This window comes from Balaenoptera physalus (genome assembly GCF_965194825.1).
Source record: "Balaenoptera physalus genome assembly, chromosome: 15".
Taxonomy (NCBI): Eukaryota; Metazoa; Chordata; class Mammalia; order Artiodactyla; family Balaenopteridae; genus Balaenoptera; species Balaenoptera physalus.
The window spans coordinates 79,684,027-79,704,058 of record NC_138894.1 but is presented as its reverse complement, the minus strand read 5'-3'; the positions used below and the strand labels follow the sequence as shown (position 1 = coordinate 79,704,058).

At 33.8% G+C, this 20,032-nt stretch overlaps 1 protein-coding gene across 2 annotated transcripts in view; it reads right to left on the bottom strand.

The window, feature by feature from the left end:
• Positions 1-20,032, bottom strand: part of ATAD2B (ATPase family AAA domain containing 2B) — a 168,324-nt gene that overhangs the window by 56,926 nt on the left and 91,366 nt on the right. For both annotated transcript variants that reach the window (XM_082427416.1, XM_082427415.1), the window contains exons 19-21: positions 12,235-12,420; positions 2,486-2,621; positions 241-437 (exon numbers count right to left, since the gene is read on the bottom strand). In XM_082427416.1, the coding sequence (XP_082283542.1) occupies positions 241-437; positions 2,486-2,621; positions 12,235-12,420 (519 nt within the window). The remainder of the gene's footprint in view (positions 1-240; positions 438-2,485; positions 2,622-12,234; positions 12,421-20,032) is intronic.

The following is a 20,032-nucleotide window of genomic DNA, read 5'->3' as shown; positions in this document are numbered from 1 at the left end:
GAGTAGGAGATCACAGAGATCAATACTAATCAAGAGGACATATACAAATTGTCATTAATTTCATCCAAAAGTCACCAGATGTTTGCTGATGACATTGGTAGTTATCACATGGATTAAAATTTTACAGGCTAGGGGTAATATTCATCCATGCCTTTGTTTTTTTCCTTCCAAAAAAAGATGTCAACATTTTTTTCTTTTAGCCAGTTCAACTTCACTGTTTGCACACTACTGAAACAAGACCTCTTCAATATCCACCGGTTTGCTGAAGATGTTAAAGCGTTTATCTGTGGCCAGCCTCTTGGTTACATCCCTGAGAAACAACCGCAACTCTCTTAAAGTATTTTCCTCCTGGTCCTCCATCCGAATTTTTTCTGATTCTGATAATTGACGAGGTGGAGAAGGTAGTGCAAGTGGAAGAACTTCCATAGCACAAAGACCTAAAGAAAGTAGAAGAAAATGTTAAGATTCCAATATGGCAGGGTCAGGACCTCAATTACTTTTCTGGCACTCTCTCAAAATGTTTTTTTTAAGAAAAGGAGAATTCCAAATACATGTGAACCATGTGAATTCAGCAGGTAAAAATTTGAATAGAAACCAAAAGTACATTAGGGAATAGCTTTACTTTTACAAAATAACTTACAACAGGACGTCTTTAAAGCACAAATGATACGATTTTAAATAATTTGATTCTGAGATATTATTTACATACAACTTTAAGAAAAAGATTTCAAATCAATGTAAGTATCTTCAGGTGAAGTACTTGTATACTGATTTGCTGAAGTCAACCTTATTTAAAGATGTTTCTCAAAATGAGGTTGCCTTATATGCATGAAATTTAAACAGGCAAGGAATAATTCTTTGATCCTTCCCATTCCCAAAGACTTCTAACTTTAGACAAGTCTCCTACCCTCATATTCTTACTACAACACAGTTGGGATAGTAAATGGCACCTGCAGGGAGCGGAAAAAAAAAAAAGTAACTAAAAAAAGAATCCCAAAGACATGAAGAAGATGGAAAACCCAGGCTTAAGTGTTATATATAAAATCTATGGTATTCACTATCTACTGTAAAACAAACAAAACATCTTCTTAGAAGGTAAAGTATTAAATTGCCTAACCATAATGCTCTCTAATTCCTTAAAAGATTTTCCTGATATCACACTGAAGCTCAGGATTAAAATCCTAAGTATTCTCGCCGATTTCTAAATAGCCCCTAAGATGAAAAATGAAAGTCAACAGGAGCAACTCAAAAAGAAAAAGAATTATGTTCAGCCTTAACATAGACAATTCAGATATACGGGACTGAAATATGTCTAGGAACATGCAAGATACTTTATTAAAATGAATCATTTTAATAATGAAATATTTTAAATGCTGTTATTTAGATTAACAGAAGGCAACAACCAATAATCAGAAGGTATAACTCCCATGTTGAATATTCCAAGGTTTCTATGGGGAAAACCCCACAGCTACAGTCATTTGACAGATGTTCATCTCAAAAGCACTGAGAAAATGTGAAAAGGAGCCACTAAAGGACAATAAAATTATTGAAGTATTGGATAATATAGCCACTGAAAAACAAAGTATTGGATAATATAACCACTGGAAAACAAAGAAATATGAAAAAGCAAGGAGTTGGCAGGGATGGGAAATGTATTTAATATCCTATAAGAACAGCTACGAGAAACATAAAAAGCAGAACGAAAAGAAAGAGGCTTAAAATTTTTTTTAACAAACAGGACTGCTATTTTCTAGAAGAGGATGAAAGATTAGGCAAGGGGATTTTATCTTTTTGCACCTTTAGTTTTAGGAAAAGAAACTCTCTTTTGAATGACTTAGCATGCAGTCCTTACTTAAGTCAGGGGACTGAAAATCTAATTTTGAGGCCCCTCTTAATGCTATTAGGCCCAAATCCAAGAAAACTCTAATGCTTAAAGAAAGCCATGATAGATTTCCAAGTGCCTAGCATAATGTATCTAACATAATAGGTGCTCAATAAATATTTGAAAAATCAATCAATAAATAAAATAAACCAGAAAAGGCAAATGTTCTAACCAGTTCTTGGCCCAACAAAACCACCCTGGCCCAGAAAGCAATCAGCACAACACCTGTTGTTCACAACCTGACAGTTCGAGTCCTTAGTACTTAAAGTGACTAAAACACAGCAGAACCAAAGACCTTTTCTATGACTTTTTGAGCCTCAGAATGTGAAATCTACCCAGAGCATCTGGATTGAAGTGATAAGGAGACTACTTCATAAACAGTCACTCATTAGTAAAGCTTTAACAATGAGGCTGTACTTCCCAATCTCCTCAAGTCAGGTAAACACAATGGCCACTTCCACATGTGTTCATCTAAAGTTAAACAGAACCTGAAAAACTGTCTTCATTTCCACAAAGAAATGGGTTTTTTAAAAAGATGACTCCAAGATAGGGTATCTCTTAACTCCAACCCACCCATTTTCCTAAAGGCTTTAGGAACTTTACCAGTGTGTTTCCTTCGTGGTGGAGCCATTGAGGCCTGATTGAGAATCAGTTCTTGGAAAAACTTTCTTCTGTCCTCTTCAATAGGCCTTTGAATATACAAGACCTCTTCGTACTGTATTCTAAAGATACATTTAACCTACACACATATACACACACACACAAAGACATTAAATATTTAGAGAATTAAAAGCTTACATATTATACCAAATTATAATTTCTTCAACTTCGGTACCATTTTCAATGTTCATTGAACATTCATGCGCGGTTAAGGTTAACCTAGTCTTAGGCTATGCTGTTGAGAGGTTCAACCTCATGGAATAAACAAGAATGAAAGAATGATCCAGTTGCTCAAGTCATTAATAAATTATACTATAATATAAAAAAGGATAGTTGATTGTAATAGTCAGATGGCAACAATCTCAAAGAGCTGTTGCATAAGAGCTGAAAAGTAATTATCTACAACTTATTTACAATAGAGAGCTGAGAGGATGCTAACAGCATTGCCTGATCTTAAGCTGTTTCTGTGTACTTCCTATCCACCAACTTCCCTTCCTGGGCTCTTTCCCTACTAAGTCTATTCTACTGTATCCTCTGGAATCCTGAGTTCACTGCAGAAAAACTATACCTTCGATCTCACCAAAGAATGCTCCACAATGACACCACCTTCCATGCAAAACTCCCAAGCAAAATTAAGCCAGTCATGCTCATATCCCTCAACTCCTTCCAGTTAGTGATTGCCACCTCTCCTTTGTTCACCTGCTCTATAAAGACGTTGACCCCAGATGTCCCCCTTGCAAGATATGCTGTTTAAATCCTCTTTACATCATCCACATTTGTCGATACACTTTATTTAATTCATGTTTTCCTAGGTCTGTTTCCTTCTTCAAGATACTAAACTCCCTGAGAACAGAACTCATCTGTTTTCCTATACCCACCACCATGCCTGGCACCTAGCAATGCTTAATAAGCATATACTGAATGAATAAAGCTTGTGATTTTGTTACCCAGCCCACATCAAATTGGAAACTGCACATAAAAAAGGGAAAAGGTCACTAATATGGAAAGAAGTACCAACCATGACAGTGTGGAAATACTGGATTAAAATTTAAAACATCAGATCCTAGCCCAAATATAGGTACATATTTCTGGTAAACTTTGGATAGTCCATTCAATTTGTTATGTCTAGCCACTTATTGAACTGCAGACTGTGAAATGAAGAATTACTTAAATATTATTTTAATCTATCTTTGTAACAATGAGGTAGATAGGGAGTCCCTCATTTTACAGATGAAAAAACCTAGGCTTGGAAAGGTTTAAGTAACTGGCTTGAGGTCACAAAGTGAATAAATAGAGAAGACTAGATTATATAAGCTCTGAAGGTCTTTTCTAACTCTAAAATCCTAAGACAGAGAAAAGACAATGAAAAGTAGCCACCAGAATTCAATATTTAGATGGGAAATTATTTACGTCAACCCAAAACCAAATCCTTAAAGAGTTTACATAAAATTTCACCTTGTGACCTTCCGATATTTTCTTTGAAGACTACCTTCATGTAAAAACCCCTCCAATTCTTCGATCTATATTTTGCTGGCCTTCCCTTCAAAGTTCTGGCAAGCAAATTTACCACTGAACATCCATCATGTGTCAAATATCATGCCAAACACTGCAGTCAAAAACTTGAAGAAAATAGGCTTACTTCCTGCTGTCAAGTCTCTTCAGTCTCATAAGAAAGCATTATGATACCATGCCAGAAGTGTTATAACAGAGGTAGTGAAACAGAGGAGACCCTGCAAGGGGCATGGGTGAAGAGGCATTAGATAAGATATAGCAGAAAATGCTAACATTAACTGGGTCTTGAAAAATAAACAGAACACAATACCCTAGAAGTACCAGGATTTTGTTCAAGGGTAGTAAAACATTTAATTTGTTTTAAATATTCTTCCTTCTGATCATTTTTCAACATTGTGTTGAACCTGGTAAATGTAAAAGCATACCAAGAGCAAGTCTACAATAATCCCCCTGATATCAGCTTTCCTGATTATTACCAACAGCTTGTTTTTCTTTAAATTCACTCCTATCTTCTGACATTCCCAGCCTCAAACTTCATACTGCAACAAGACAAACCTTATATAATTCCCTCAACGAATCATGTTCTCTTTCACACTGGTTCACAACAGTCTTTATAGATGCTACTCACTCTTTCCTAAACTGTTTTTTTGTTGTTTTTTTTTTAACTCTCTACTCAAGCCAGTGCTTTCTGGGTGATGCTTTCTCTGACTTTCCCAGATAAACTTAGACATACCTTCTACTATCTCTCATTAAACTTTTTTTAAGTTCAATAATTTTTAGTAAATTAATTCAGCTGTGCAACCATCACAGGTCAGTTTTAGAATATTTCCATTACCTCCAAAAAGTTCCCTTGTGCCCATTTGCAGTCCATCCACACTTACACTCCCAGCTGACAACCAATGATTTGGTTTCTGTGTCTAGAAATTTGTCTCTTCTAGAAATTGCATATCATAGAATTGGTAGCCTTTTGTGTCTAGTTTCTCTCACTTTTAGCATAATATATTGAGGCTCACCCACACTGGAAAATGTATCAGTAGTTCACTCCACTTATTGCTGAATAACATTTCACTCTACGTATATATACGACATTTTGTTTTGCCAATCACCAATTAATAAATACTTGGGTTATTTCCACCATGATGAATAATACTAGTAGGAACACTGGCGTACAAGTTTTTGTGTGAACGTATGTTTATATTTCTCTGGAGTAGTTACCTAGGAGTGGAAATGCTGAGTCATATTACGAGTTTACGTCTAACATTTTAAGAACTGCCAACTTTTCCAAAGTGGCTATACCATTTTACAATTCCACCAGCAATACACAAGGATTCAAGTTTCCTACATTCCTGTCAACACTTGGTGTTGTCTGTCTTTGTGATTATAGCTATCCTAGTTGGGTGTGCAGTGGTATCTCATTCCTGAATGACTAATGATATTGAGAATCTTTTCTCATGCTTATTACCCTAAGAATATATATACTCTTTGGTAAAATGCCTATTCAACCCTTTAGCCCATTTTTAAATTGTAGTTTTCTTTTTAAATTTGTGGTAAAATGGTCATAACAAAATTTGCCATTTTAACATTTTTAAGTTGTACAGCCTGTTGCATTAAGTGTGTTCACATGGTTGTGCAGTCATCACTACCTATCTACCTTCAAAACTTCTTCATCCTCCCCAACTGAAACTCTACCCATTAAACATTAACTCCTTACACTCTCCCTTTCCCCAGGTCCTGTCAACCACCATTCTACTTTCTATCTCTACGAATCTGACTACTCTAGGAACCCTGTAAAGAGGAATCATACAATATTTGTCCTTTTGCGACTGGCTTATTTCACTTAGTATAATGTCCTAAGATTTACCCATGCTGTAGTTACTCTTGTTGTAGAATGTGTCAAAATTTCCTTCTTTTTTAAAGCTAAATAATGTTACACTGTATGTATATGCCACATTATGTTTATCCATTCATCTGTTGATTTCTACCTTTTGGCTACTGTGAATAATGCTGCTAAGAACATGGGTATACAAACATCTGTTTGAATCCCTGCTTTCACTTCTTTTGGGTATATACCCAGAAGTACAATTGCTGGATCATATGGTAATTTTGTTTAATCCTTTAAGAAATCACCACACCAAACCATTTATTTTCAACAGAGGCTGCACAATTTTATGTTTCCATCAGCAATGCAGAAGGGATCCAATTCCCTCACATCCTAACCAACACTTGTTATTTTCTGTTTTTCTGACAGTAGCCATCCTATTGGGTATAAAGTGGTATCTCATTGTGCCTTTGATTTGTATTTCCATAATGATTAGTGATGTTCAGCATCTTTTCATGTGCTTTATTGCCATTTGAGTATCATCTTTGGAGAAAATCTATTTAAGTACTTTGCCCATTTTTGAACTAGCTGTTTGGGGTTTTCTCTGTTGCTGAGTTGTAGGAGTTTTTTATATACTCTGGGTATCAACCCCTTATCAGATATATGATTTGCAAATATTTTCTCCCATTCAGTGTATTGTCTTTTCAATCTATTAATAGTTTTATTTTTGATGAAGTCCAATTTATCTATTTTTTCTGTTACCTGTACTTTTGGTATCTTATCCAAGAAATCACTGACGAATCCAATGTCATGGAGCTTTTCCCCTATGTTTTTTCCTAAGGGTTTTATAGTTTTAGGTCTTTTTTTTTTTTTAATTTGTTTATTTATTTATTTTTAATATAAACATTAGTATTTAACATACCTTAAAATAGTAATAATTCATGTTCATTTACTATACCATTTTTAATTAAAAAAAAAATTTGGGAGGATCACCTTCCTCTTAAATTTTAAGAAATCATAAAATTGTTTTACAACCAAAAATTTAATACTAAGATATTTCTCTTGTATACATGATCATTTATCTGAGTTTTCAATGTCCCTACTTGATGTTTCTACTTAAGTTACTGATTTTTACCTCCCAGATTCCACCATAAACTGAGAGACACAAAAAGACATGAAATACTGAGAAGACAAAATACTGTATGTAATCTTTACTTTCATCAGTGTAGCTGAGGAGATATTTCTTTAAAATTCACTTCTAATATACTGAATTATACCATTCTGAGCCTGCCCATAATTTAATGCCAAAGTACATACTGTGAATCTCTTCAGAAATTTAAGTACAATTCCAAAGTCTGCTTTCCTTCCTGCAAATATTTCTACTTTTATCTGCTTCCTTGTTTAAAAGTCTCTTTACTATGCTCAACCTTTGATTCTTTTTTCTAATTCTCCTGAAGAGAAATAACTTGCAATTCTCATATATAGCAATTAAAATTCTCCAAATTCTCAGAAAAGGTCTTCAGGGTCCACAGAAGTAAATTTACTTACACTAGAATTTTGCAAAAAAAAAAAAAAAAAGACGCATGAGGCTAGGCAGGAGTTACTTAAAGCCTTTGTGATGATTAAACAGTTTCTTTTTTCATGCAACAAACATTTACTAACCAATTCCACTGTGTCAGGAAGCGAAGGGCAGTAAGACAGTCCCCTCCTCTCAAAGAACTTGTGGTCTAGGTCAGAGAGACTCAAATGTTTTGGTCTCCACACTTTATTAAACTCTTAAAAATTACTCAAGAACCCAAAAGAGCTTTTGCTTATCTGGATTATATCTGTCAATATTTATGTACTAGAAATTAAAACTAAGAACCTTCCAAATTATGTATTCATTTAAAACCTATTACATGTTAACATTAAAAAATATATTCTTCTAATGAACTTATCTACGAAACAGAAACAGAATCATAGACATAGAGAACAGACTTGTGATTACCGAGGGAGAGGGTTGGATTGGGAGTTTGTGATTAGTAGATGCAAACTATTACATATAGAATGTATAGGGCTTCCCTGGTGGCACAGTGATTGAGAGTCCACCTGCCAATGCAGGGGACACGGGTTCGAGCCCTGGTCCGGGAAGACTCCACAGGCTGCAGAGCAACTAAGCCCATGCACCACAACTGCTGAGCCTGTGCTCTAGAGCCCGCGCGCCACAACTACTGAAGCCCACGCTCCTGGAGCCCGTGCTCTGCAACAGGAGAGGCCACTGCAATGAGAAGCCTGCGCACTGCAGCGAAGAGCGGCCCCTGCTCGCTGCAACTAGAGAGGGCCCGTGTGCAGCAACGAAGACCCAATGCAGCCAAAAATTAATTAATTAATTAATTAATTAATTATTTTAAAAAAGAATGTATAAACAACAAGGTCCTACTGTATAGAACAGGGAACTATATTCGATATCCTGTGATAAAGCATAATGGAAAAGAATATGAAAAAGAACGTATATATGTATAACTGAATCACTTTGCTGTACAGCAGAAATTAACACAACATTAAATCAACTATACTTCAATAAAATAAATGTAAAATATATATATATTCTTTTGAAAGACATATTTTTCCAAAATATAAAACATTATATATATATTTTAAAAATTTAGTGAGAAAAGTGGCACTGTTTTACATTTCTTCAAATCTCTCTTATGTCTGGCTTAATAAAAGACAACTGGATTCTCATTTTCTGCCTCTGCATTCAATCTGTTATAGTAATGTTGCTCTGATTCCTATACATGAAGAAAACCCATATTCAAGAAGATACATAGTTGCAAAAAAGAGGAATGTGACAAACCTCTGAAAGTCTCGTGGGGCCCACAAGGGTCCTTGGGCCACACTTTGATAACAGCTGGTCTAGAACAATGATTTCCAATGGTTTTTTTTTTTTTTTGATGAAACACCTAATCAGTAAAAAAATTTGAAAATACTACCTCCAGACTTGACACTTGTGCATATCAAACTCAATAAATGATACTTTAAAAAAAAAAAAAAAAAGGACTTCCCTGGTAGCACAGTGGTTAAGAATCCGCCTGCCAATGCAGGGGACACGGGTTTGAGCCCTGATCCAGGAAGATTCCACATGCCGCGGAGCAACTAAGCCTGTGCACCACAACTACTGAAGCCCGCGCGCCTACAGCCCATGCTCCGCAACAAGAGAAGCCACCACAATGAGAAGCCCGTGCACCGCAACGAAGAGTAGCCTCCGTTCTCTGAAACTAGAGAAAAGCTGGCGCGCAGCAATGAAGACCCAATGCAGCCAAAAATAAATAAATTAATTAATTAAAAAAAAAAATACTCCCTCCAGTATATACATACTTACTTAAATGTACTATTCTACTAATAGTACTATTTCTATTATGAAACATACACACACATTTTTAAGATAATATGAAAAATAAAAGTGAATAGAAGTTCTAATGTTTTTCTCAATATCCCAATGCATTGTCTTACTTTGGGATTAGAAAAGGGAGAGCTATACAAAGACACATTTACAAGAGAATTTTAAAAGGGCTCCAAAAGATGAGATTGGCACTCTGTCCCACAAAAAGAAAACATTTTTGTATCCCTAATATTAGTCCCATGATGACTATTTTTTTTGTTTGGTGTCATTTTTAAAAATTGAGTGGAGAACCTTTTCTTTTCATCTCTGAATGAGTTTCTGATGAGAACAGCAGCACTTATTACAGAAGATTTAGAAAACAGGTAACAAAAATAACTATAATCTTAAGACCCAGAGATAATTACTATTAACATTTCTATTAATAGTTACATATACATAGTTTTTTATATATGACTATATAACATATAATTATTTCTATATAAACCCAGATAATGCCATATATATTGATTTAATATCTGCAATTATTAGCAATACATTCAAACATCTTTTCATGACATTAAATGTCTTCTACATCAATATTTTTAATGGTCTCATTGTATTTCATGGAAGGAATCCACTAAAATCAATCCCCTACTCTAGGACATTTAGTTTCCAATCGATGAAGAAAGGCTATGATAAATACTTTTGTACATTTTGTGTTGCCTGTGCTGTATCTTTATGTTTGTCTATGAAGAAAGGCCATGATACTTTCTGTGTTGTCTGTGTTGTATCTTTTTTATCTATGAAAATCTACTTACCTATAAATGGTATTGCTGAGCTAAAACGAATAGACATATTTAAATCTATTACTATGAACTGTCCTGGAGAGAGTTTATCCAACTTTTTTTTTTTTTTGGCCTATTTGATAGGTTAAAATCTGTATCTTACTATTATTTTAACTTACCATTGTATTTTCTTAAATACACTATAGTAACTGGCTATTTCTTTCTTTCCTTTAGAATCACTTAGTTTTTGCTACCCACTGTCTACTTCGTGTCTTCTTCCATAGATCTGGCACCTTGCTAACCTACAGTTACTCAGTCTGCAACTCTCCATGCTTTTCATTCATTTACCAAATATTTATCAGTACGTGCTAAGTATTATTCACTACTATTTCAGTCTGTGACCTAAACGAAGCAATATACTAATGGCAAAGCTGAAATTAAAATGAAAGCCTCGGGGGCAGAGGAGGCTTTCCTAGGGACAATTAGTATAAAATGTTATGTAATCAGTAGTTTAAGAAAAACCCCATAATCTTCACCCACAATGTGAATATCCATGATAGCTTTAGTAGCTATTTGCTATAATAAGGGCAAAGAACACAGAAGACAAAGTGGGGGGGGGGGGGGGCTGAAATTTCAGGATTCAATGTTAGTAAATTTTTAATATTTTAGCTATTAATTAAGGTTATTGGTAAACAAATAATGAAAAAAGCCTACTCACCAGTAGGCTTTTTGAATCCACTAAAAATTATAACAATATAGCAACATTGAAAATATATAGATGCAATGTTAGTTTTTTAAAAAACTAAACCAACAATAAAATCACATATGCAAATAGACAGTAAGAATAGGCAAAATTAAAATTGCTGTGTATCAAGAAGATAGGTTCAGTAAGACTTTTATTTACAAATTTTTCAAACAATATAAGGAAACTTCAGGTAAGTATATATTCCTAACTAGAGCCCTTAATTATCCCAATTTTCTTTATTTTTTATAAAGTTATAATAAAACTAGTTGACAGTGAGGATCTAATTTTTAAAAGTGGCTCCTAGGTTATGTCCAGGTTCAGTCCACTCTCCTAAAATCAATTTCGAGTGCATTCTTACTTTATAATACTAATATAATACCAAACATATTATAGCTCTGTAGCTTCCAAAATAAACTCACATATATTGTCTCACACCAACAAGCCTGTCTGTTATTATCCACGTTTTATAGGTGAGGAAACTGAAGCTACTCTAGGTTCAAATATTTATCCAAAATCAAAAGACAAGTAAGTCCATACCAAGGTTTTTCTGACTCTTACTACATACATTTTTCCACTAAACTTCATTGCTCCCTGTGATAAAAAATATTTTGATTAATGGTCTTGAAATAATATCAGATTCTGAATAACAAAAAATGAACTAGTCTACATTTAACATAATTCTTACAAGAGTAGTAAGTTGTACAAATCCAGTTAAGCAACAAGACAGATAAGAGCTAAAACAGAACAAAAGAACTTGGTAAAAAAAAAAAATCTGAATCATAAAATTCTACATAATCAAGATTTATATTATAGCATTTGAAACATGTAAATTTTTTATAAGAACTGTGTTGCCTGGGCAAAATATTTCTAAGCATTTCGAAAGGAGATTATTTCAAAACCTAGTAAGCTCAGAATGTTAAAATAATTTCTTAAAAATCAATTTCATTCACATGAGTTGATCTACTAATTTTTTTCTGAAACAACTGTGATTTTTATCTTATACTCTACTATTGAGTTGGATTTGAATTCAAACGTTAAATATCAGATTTGAAAAATATGCACAGTCATAATAATCTTCAGCTTAACGTGATGCTACCAATGAAAGAGCTGAAAGGTCAAATCTCACCAAATAATCTAACAGGTGATAAGAACGAGAAGGATAATTATAATGGCATTGATGATGATACAGCTAAGATCTTCTTAGTAGGTACTATATATGCCGAGGTCCGGTCTAAGCATGAATTATCTCAAAATTCACATCACCGAGAAATATATCAAAATACATACCAAAAAAAAGAAACTGAAACTTAAAATGTTAACTAACTTAAGTCACATGGCTAATAAGTGGTACAACCAAGGCATGAACCTTGACAGTACTGATTTTATAATAACTAAAATGTGTCAAATTTACAAGGTCATCTATTTTAAAACCATATAATAAGAAAAGATAAATATTTAATGAGTTCTTACCTCTTCAGGCAGTTCACTGTACATGGTTTCAGAGGTAGACAATAAAAATATGGGTGAAAATGACGGTATATCTTGTAGCAAAGTCAGAAAAGTTGCTCTCACAGTTTCACTGACAGCTTCCCACCAATCACCAATGTGAGGCATGTAAACAATACTAGGTACTGTTCTTCGAGCTTCACGAAAAATCTAATTAAGGAAAGAACTGGCATTAAAAATTCAAATAGATATTACTCTAAAGCCTACACAGTAACCCCCAAATACATTAAATGTGTCAGGCCTGTTACTATAATTACTTTCAGCCCCAGTATTTAAGCTGTTCAAGATATGATGCACAAGCCATACATACAGCTTCTATCTACCCTTTCCCCACCTAAGAAAAGGAGTATTTTTTTGTTATTTTATTATTCCTATTCAGTATATATTAATAGTATAAAGGCATCAAATTGTTCCACTTCGCTATCATATAAATAAAGCAAAACATCACTATAAAATATGCTGCAAATAAAGAGATAAGCATGTACCTATATGTCACCCACTTAAGAGTGATTATCAGGAAGCACAAAGAAGAAAAAGAGACATAGTTTACATGTTCGTGCACATTGGCTAAAATCACTCAACATATGAATTAAATAAATATTTTAACCAAGATGTACCACCCTAGAGCTTAAAATTAATGAACTACCTGCTGAACCACTTGTTTACCTCCCATTACCTTAATTCAATCTTCTAAAAAATAGTCACAAAATACCCTTAATCTCTAAAGAACAATAAATAAATTAGCTAAAAGCTATGAGATACTCCCACTTCAGAAAATAGAAAATAAAGTTCCCTCAGGTGTTAAAAGAGTCTTAACCATAGCTTCAGTCACAACCTGCCAACACATGCCAATAAAGACCAGGTTGGCTATTAATAAGTTGCCAAACAGAACTACTGCCCTTTACATAAAAGTCAACAACAGCTCAACAGCCCATCAACAAATTCTCACAGATTATTATGACATCTCTTAAATGCTTTTAACGAGCGTAAGAATGTTAAAAATGTCTATCTTTCTTCAATTTAATTTGAGAACTCTACTTCTAAAATTCTCTACTATTTTCTCTTAAACACATTTCAATTAACCTATATAATGTACAAGATACAGAAATAAGAATCAAATAATTTAAATGATTAGGATTATCAGAAACATTCCTAAAATTCAAAAGGATTATTTTTCTTTAATGAGTAAGTCTACCACTTGCATGAATTTTTTTAAATACTATATTTTATATAGCTTTAAATCTCCTGTGTAAAATAAAATGTACTGCCAATCTAATAATAAGCCAGATGAAAGATACTCAAATAAAATTTTCCCCCAAATCGGAAATGTAGATGTTATGATCACTCACATCAAAAGTAACATTTGCTCCTTCCCTTCCTTTAATATTTGCATATCCACCAATCCAGAACAGTTGTACAGTACAACTCCTTCAGGACTCTCAAATTTTGACCTTTTCTGCAAACACGCACCCTCTTATCCTGGATCTTGAAAATCCAAGGATTACTGTTTTCCAAAGTTCATGTAGAAGATTCATAAGAGAAAAACAAGCATAAATATTGGCAAAAGGAAGGAACCACACAGGAGCACAAAGGCAAGAGAGGCATTTGATTCCAAAAAAAAAAAAAAAAAATTTTTTTTTTTATTACATGCCACCCAAATCAGGCATGGTATGTGGAAGACAGTGACCAACACCTGTTGCTGATAAAACTAGGGAAAGTCAGCAGGGAGAGAAAGGTGATTATATGAAAAAGACTAACAAACTACACAGCTTACTGAGAAACCTCACAAAACTACCTACCCTAATTCAGCCATGCAAGTTACCACATGCCCAGGGAGAGACGAGACAACATGCCTTTTTTAAAAAATGAAATACTGCCTTGCAGTCTAGTATTTGTAGGTTAGGTTTTCTATATGTGTTGAGAACATCTAGCTGCTAGCAAATATCAAAGAGTATGGGCAAAGCAACAGAAGGTTAAGTGATAATAAATAAATAAACTTTACAAAGTCAGAAGTTAAACAATGCAATACTGTAGGTGTTTTAAACTTATGTGCAAGGCTGAACTAGATACATAAGGTTTTTTTTTTCTTTTTCTTTCCTTTTCTCATCCAAACCTCGCAAAATTAGCAAACTGAACATAATAATGATACTCTAGTAACCTTTTTATTTCCAAAGACTTTAGGAAAGTATCTTTATAAGTAAACTTTTTAAAATTATATTTGAAAACCTAGAGAGGGGGAAAAAAAATCAGGAAAAAAGTCTAAGACAAATATAGAAAAATAAAAAGGCTCTGCCTTTCTGGTCCATGAATATATAATTACATGGACTGAGAATTAATCTAACTATATGCAATACCAATAGCCAGGGAATATTTTCGAAATTTTCTCTGAAGCCTTTAAAGGAAAAACATCCTTAATTTCCAGAAAAATTTAAAAATACTACTAAAACAAGTTTCCTTTTTTAATTCCTTACCCCATGTTATCTCAGAATATTAAAATAAACTTTCATATTTTCTTTAAATAGCCAAGCTGTCCTAATTCTCCTGTTTTTGAAATGAAATTTCAGAAAGAATAGAGTCTGAGAATAGTATTTAAAAATTCAGAAAAAAGTTTAAACCTATTGTGATTTTTCTATAATGTAAAATCGGCTCCTCAGCAGTTTGCTGGTAATTTTTGAAGTTATGGAATAAGATACACTCTGTGAAATCAATTAACCAGATATCTCATAGTAGAAAAATAAAGCCTAGTTTTAGTGAAGCGGCAACTGTCTTGGGAACAAGTGATGCCATTTGATAACTAGAAAAATACTCACCTACAGGGTGTCTTGGATTGGTGGATGTGCAAGGTGTAGTAGAAAACAGAAAAACTGTTATAGAGAAAAAAAGACAGTAGGCCAAATTACTGAACCAACCGTTTCAAAATACCTCTGACATGACCAGCACTCTTGCACAAATAAAATGAACGTACACCAGTGTATGTGAATGTTCATTTTGATTCTTTAAACAATATATTTCTGGCCTCTTCTTGTCCCAGACATCATAGTCCCTTATATAATTTTTTTTAAGTTTCTTTATTTAAAAAATATCAAAAACTACTTTCTTTGAATATTAATGATATGAAAGGCAAAAATCAGGCCACTGAAATTAGAAGTATCCATGCAAGGAAGCACTAACAATATAAACTGCACCTAGATTTATAAGCGTCCTTATCTCAAAAGCTAAATTTCAAATCAGTACGTTAGATGCCAAATTAAAATGTTCAGTGCGTGAAAATTCACTGTATCTTTAAAAAATGAAGAATATACAGCCCATAACAAGCCATTTTCATTAAAAACTGAAAACTGGAATAATTTTAAATACAGAGGTGCATGAAGCAGAAACCTCTCCAAGCCAGTACAGCTTTCACTTTCCTAAAAGGGGCTATATGAGAAAAACAACTTTTTGTCATCAGTAAATTTCCAGAATTTGTCTTGGTCACGTTACAGTATTAAAATTATAAAACACAGGTAAAAGAAAAATCTTGGGGGCTAAATTTGTTCTCAATTTTTATAAAAATTAAAAAGCACTATTTAAATAAGTTTAATTCCTTAAACCATGCTATCAAAGCTGTTAAAATAAATAATATGTCTCCACTATTGATAACTTTATTATATTTGTCACTTACTCCATTTACGTTCTATTGACCTAAGATTTACTGAGCATCTCTGTGAAAAGAAGGCACTGTCTGGGATCTGAAGATTCAGGATTCAAGAAATAAAAAGCTCAATTTCTTTACAAGCATATAAAATCAGCCTGTTTTAAAACACAACTATACTAGAGTTTCTGAACAATGGATTTAATACAAATCAACATTTCTTGAAAATTAAAAACACCCAAATTCCTTTTCTGACATTTTCATTGCTAAAAACGTCAATAATTTCAGTAAATGTGATACAATTTGGGCCAGGATAATTTAATTTGCTTACAATTCAAAAAAAAAATGTGCTATGGTAAAACACAGATGTGTACCCACGTGCACAAACACAACAGTATCCAAAGTACACACAGACTGTTATGGAGAAACCCAGAAATCCTTTTTCACAAACCAAGAGCATCCAAAGTATACACATAGGTAAGTATATTAATTCCTTAATGCCACATAACCAAAACACATTTCCCCTGAGAATTTCCAGATACAATTTCTTTCTAGGGAACAAAAAATACTAAAGTTTTCACCCCCCAAAATACCTTACTGACCATGTGAAATTACTCATAACACCATATAGTACCCAAACTCCAAAGCTTTGAACAGACCATATTTAAATTTATCAATTCAATCATACCTCTGTATTAATGAAAAAGATTAAATATAACACACTCATCAATCCCTTTTTTCCTAAACCAGCAGTAGAAATAATACAATAGGGAAAAAAATACATATGAAAATGTCAGTAAGGGGACTCACAGTTGTTGCTTTTTTTTTTTTTTAAGAGTATTAATACAGTACGTCTTTTACTACAGATACTAACATCTCTGACCTTGTTGTAGGGTTCAATAATTACTTGTGAACTTACTGGGACAACCATAAATCTTCCAGGCTACATCAGTTTCCATTCTCCTTCCAGAGCCTTTGGAAGACTATGAAATGCTCAGTAACATACATACACACACTGCTCACACACATACACACACAGAGCTACTTTATGAACTCTGGCAATTGTTTCAGTTATAAATGTCGAACTACTGTCCAGTGATCAGCTAAAGTACTATATTTCAAAGTGTGATTTACTGAAAACCTAGAATAGTAACAACTGGGATGCATGTTTGAAGTGCAGATTTCTGGGCTTATCCCAAATTTCATGAATCAGAATCTCTGGGTGTGGAGCCAGGGAATCAGAAATTTTAATAAGCACCCCCAGGAGATTCTCATGCTCATTAAATTTTAAGAAACAATGAGGGACTTCCCTCGTGGTCCAGTGGCTAAGACTCCGTGCTCCCAGTGCAGGGGGCCCGGGTTCAACCCCTGGTCAGGGAACTAGATCCCACATGCCGCAACTTAGAGTTCACATGCCACAGCTAAAAGATCCCGCACGAAGCAACAAAGATCCCGCGTGCCACAACTAAAGACCCGGCGCAGTCAAATAAATAAATAAAGATTAAAAACAAAAAGAAAGTAAGAAAGAAACAACAAGAAAACCCTACAGCAGTCACTAACTCCTCTACCATTTTTCATGCAACTGATAATATTAATCAATAGCTGGGGCATTCAGAAGAAGAAACAGAAGTTTTGTCATATATCTGCTTGTGTGTGGATGCTTTAAAGAATGGCATAGAATTAAACATGGTCTCCATGGTATAAAGAAATATGAAGTAGGGCCCTTCCCCCCTTTCCATCTTATCACACACATAAATACAGATCTTTAAAGGTGATTTAAGACTTCTTTCCTTTAAAACTACCTTTCGTGTTCATGTTACACTATTAAATAACCCAACTTAATTCATATTACATATCTTAGAGGAAGGGGAAAAGAAAATCACAGAAGAATAACTTGCCACAGACCAAACCCTTATATTCCACATCTACTTAGAGATGATTCTACCTATAGAAGGACTAGCTACAAAGAGAAGTAAAGCAAAAGGGAAGAAAAGAAAGGGAATATAGAACTGAAGGGTAGAGAGAAGGGGTTTTTTTATCTTTCCAGCATTTCAGCACCTGACTTAGGCGCTCTCTTCCCTGGGACTTTTATACCTACTTATACCCAGGCTTGCCAATCTCTACAAATTAAGAAAAAATTCCTCAGTTTCATTATATAATAGCCTCTTTTTGAAGAATTTTCCAGAAAAGACAGTATTATGTTATATTACATTATAATAAATAATTTTAAGTATGCACTTAAAATACAAACAATCAGGGATTAACCGTGACAGTTTACGTGGTCTCTGGTCAGTGTTCAGGGAAAGTCTGAGCTTCAGCTACCATGACTACAAAATTCTGACTCAGTGCCTCGTTAGATTAGACATCCAGGTGGTGGTCACTCAAGAATAAGCCCTACTTCCAACCCAGAAGCTCATAGGTGAAAGCAGAGAAGATGAGATGTCTTGACATACTAGATGCAATGTAACACAACCAAAACAATAAATGGAGGGTTTCTGTTGCTTCCCACCACCAAGTGACACTTCTCTCCACCCTCCTCACCAACATGACAGAAAAGTAGTAAAAGCCAAGATATGTGAAAGAGACCAAAGAACATGCAGTCAGAATTCAAATTTAGCCCAATGATGCCAAGTAGGATTCAGAGAAAAAAAAATCCCAGGATTCCAAAAAGATCAACATATAGTTTACTACAGTGCTTCATATTTCCTTACCTAACATTAAGCCAGTATTGTGTTTGTGAATATACACACACATTAGCCATAAGGAACAACTATAGACAGAATGTTCCTCTTTCAAAGTGATTTTATCTTTCAGTTTGTTTGATACTGTCAAGTATACATGTAAAAAGAAACAAAAAATTCTAAACCATAGAGCAGAGTGTAAACTAAAATGACAAAGTTTATCCATTCCCCAAATCCTCCAAATTCCTTCCCCCAAGCCAAAACAACGATTATTAACAGTTTTTTGGGGGTATTCTTGGATAAAATTTCTACTTATATATAAACATTAACATATATTTTTAAGGTTTTTTTTTTTTACATGAAGAAGATCATACTTAGATTGACTTACAACTTGCTTTTTCACTAATATCTCCTTCACCTTTCCATATCAGCCTATGTAAATCTACCTCATTCTTGTTAACGACTTCCTAGTATTCCTTTGTTACTATACTTGATTTTAGCCAGTCCACCATAAAAAGGACATTTAGTTTGTTTCTTTTTGTCTTATTTTGTTTGGTGATTCTACACACAATGCTTTGATGAATAACCTTGTACATTCAGCAGTGAATACTTATAGCTAATATATCTTCAGGAAATGTTTTTTAATGTAAAATTCCTGGGTCAAAAGATACTTGGAAGTTTAAAAGATAGTTCCAAACTACACTCCAAAATCAATAAATAAACTTACATTTCCACTAACCAAGTATGAGCACCCGTATCTCCAATATTAGGTTTATCAAGCTTTTCATTTTTACAAGCCTGATAGTTGTTTTAAAATAGCATCTTTCTGCTTTAATATGCTTCTTTTTTTTTTTTTTCACTTATAAGTAAGGCAAAGAATCTTCAAATTTTTATTGGTTGCTTTTGCTACTTTTTTCTCCCTATAAATGTCATGCTCCTATTTTGCCAATTCTTTTATTAGGTTGTTATTCTTTCTTCTTCCTGATTTTAATATATCTTTGTATAGTAAGGAAACTTGTCCTTGACATGTGTTGCAAATACAAATTTTTACCAGGTTATGTCTATTAATCTTATTTAAAGAAAGTTTCTTGTCATGTGTAATTTAAAATTTTATAAAGTCCAATTTGTTCTTATCTTTATGTTTCCTGGCTTCCATTCATTGCTTTGAAATTAAATACTTTCTCATGTCCAAGATAATATACTGACCTTGTGAATTATCCTAACACTTTTATAGTTCCACTGACAATAGAATTTATTTTGGGGCTAAAGAAAAAGGTAGGAAATCCAGTTTTGTTTTTTCTTATTCCCTTCATAGAGCCAGCCAGTTTTCTAAGACTATTTATTAAATAATCCATCTATTCTATGATATCAAATGTCATCATCATCATCATATACTCAACATCATCTGATACTAAATTCTATTTCTACACAGGCCTAAGCACGATTTCTC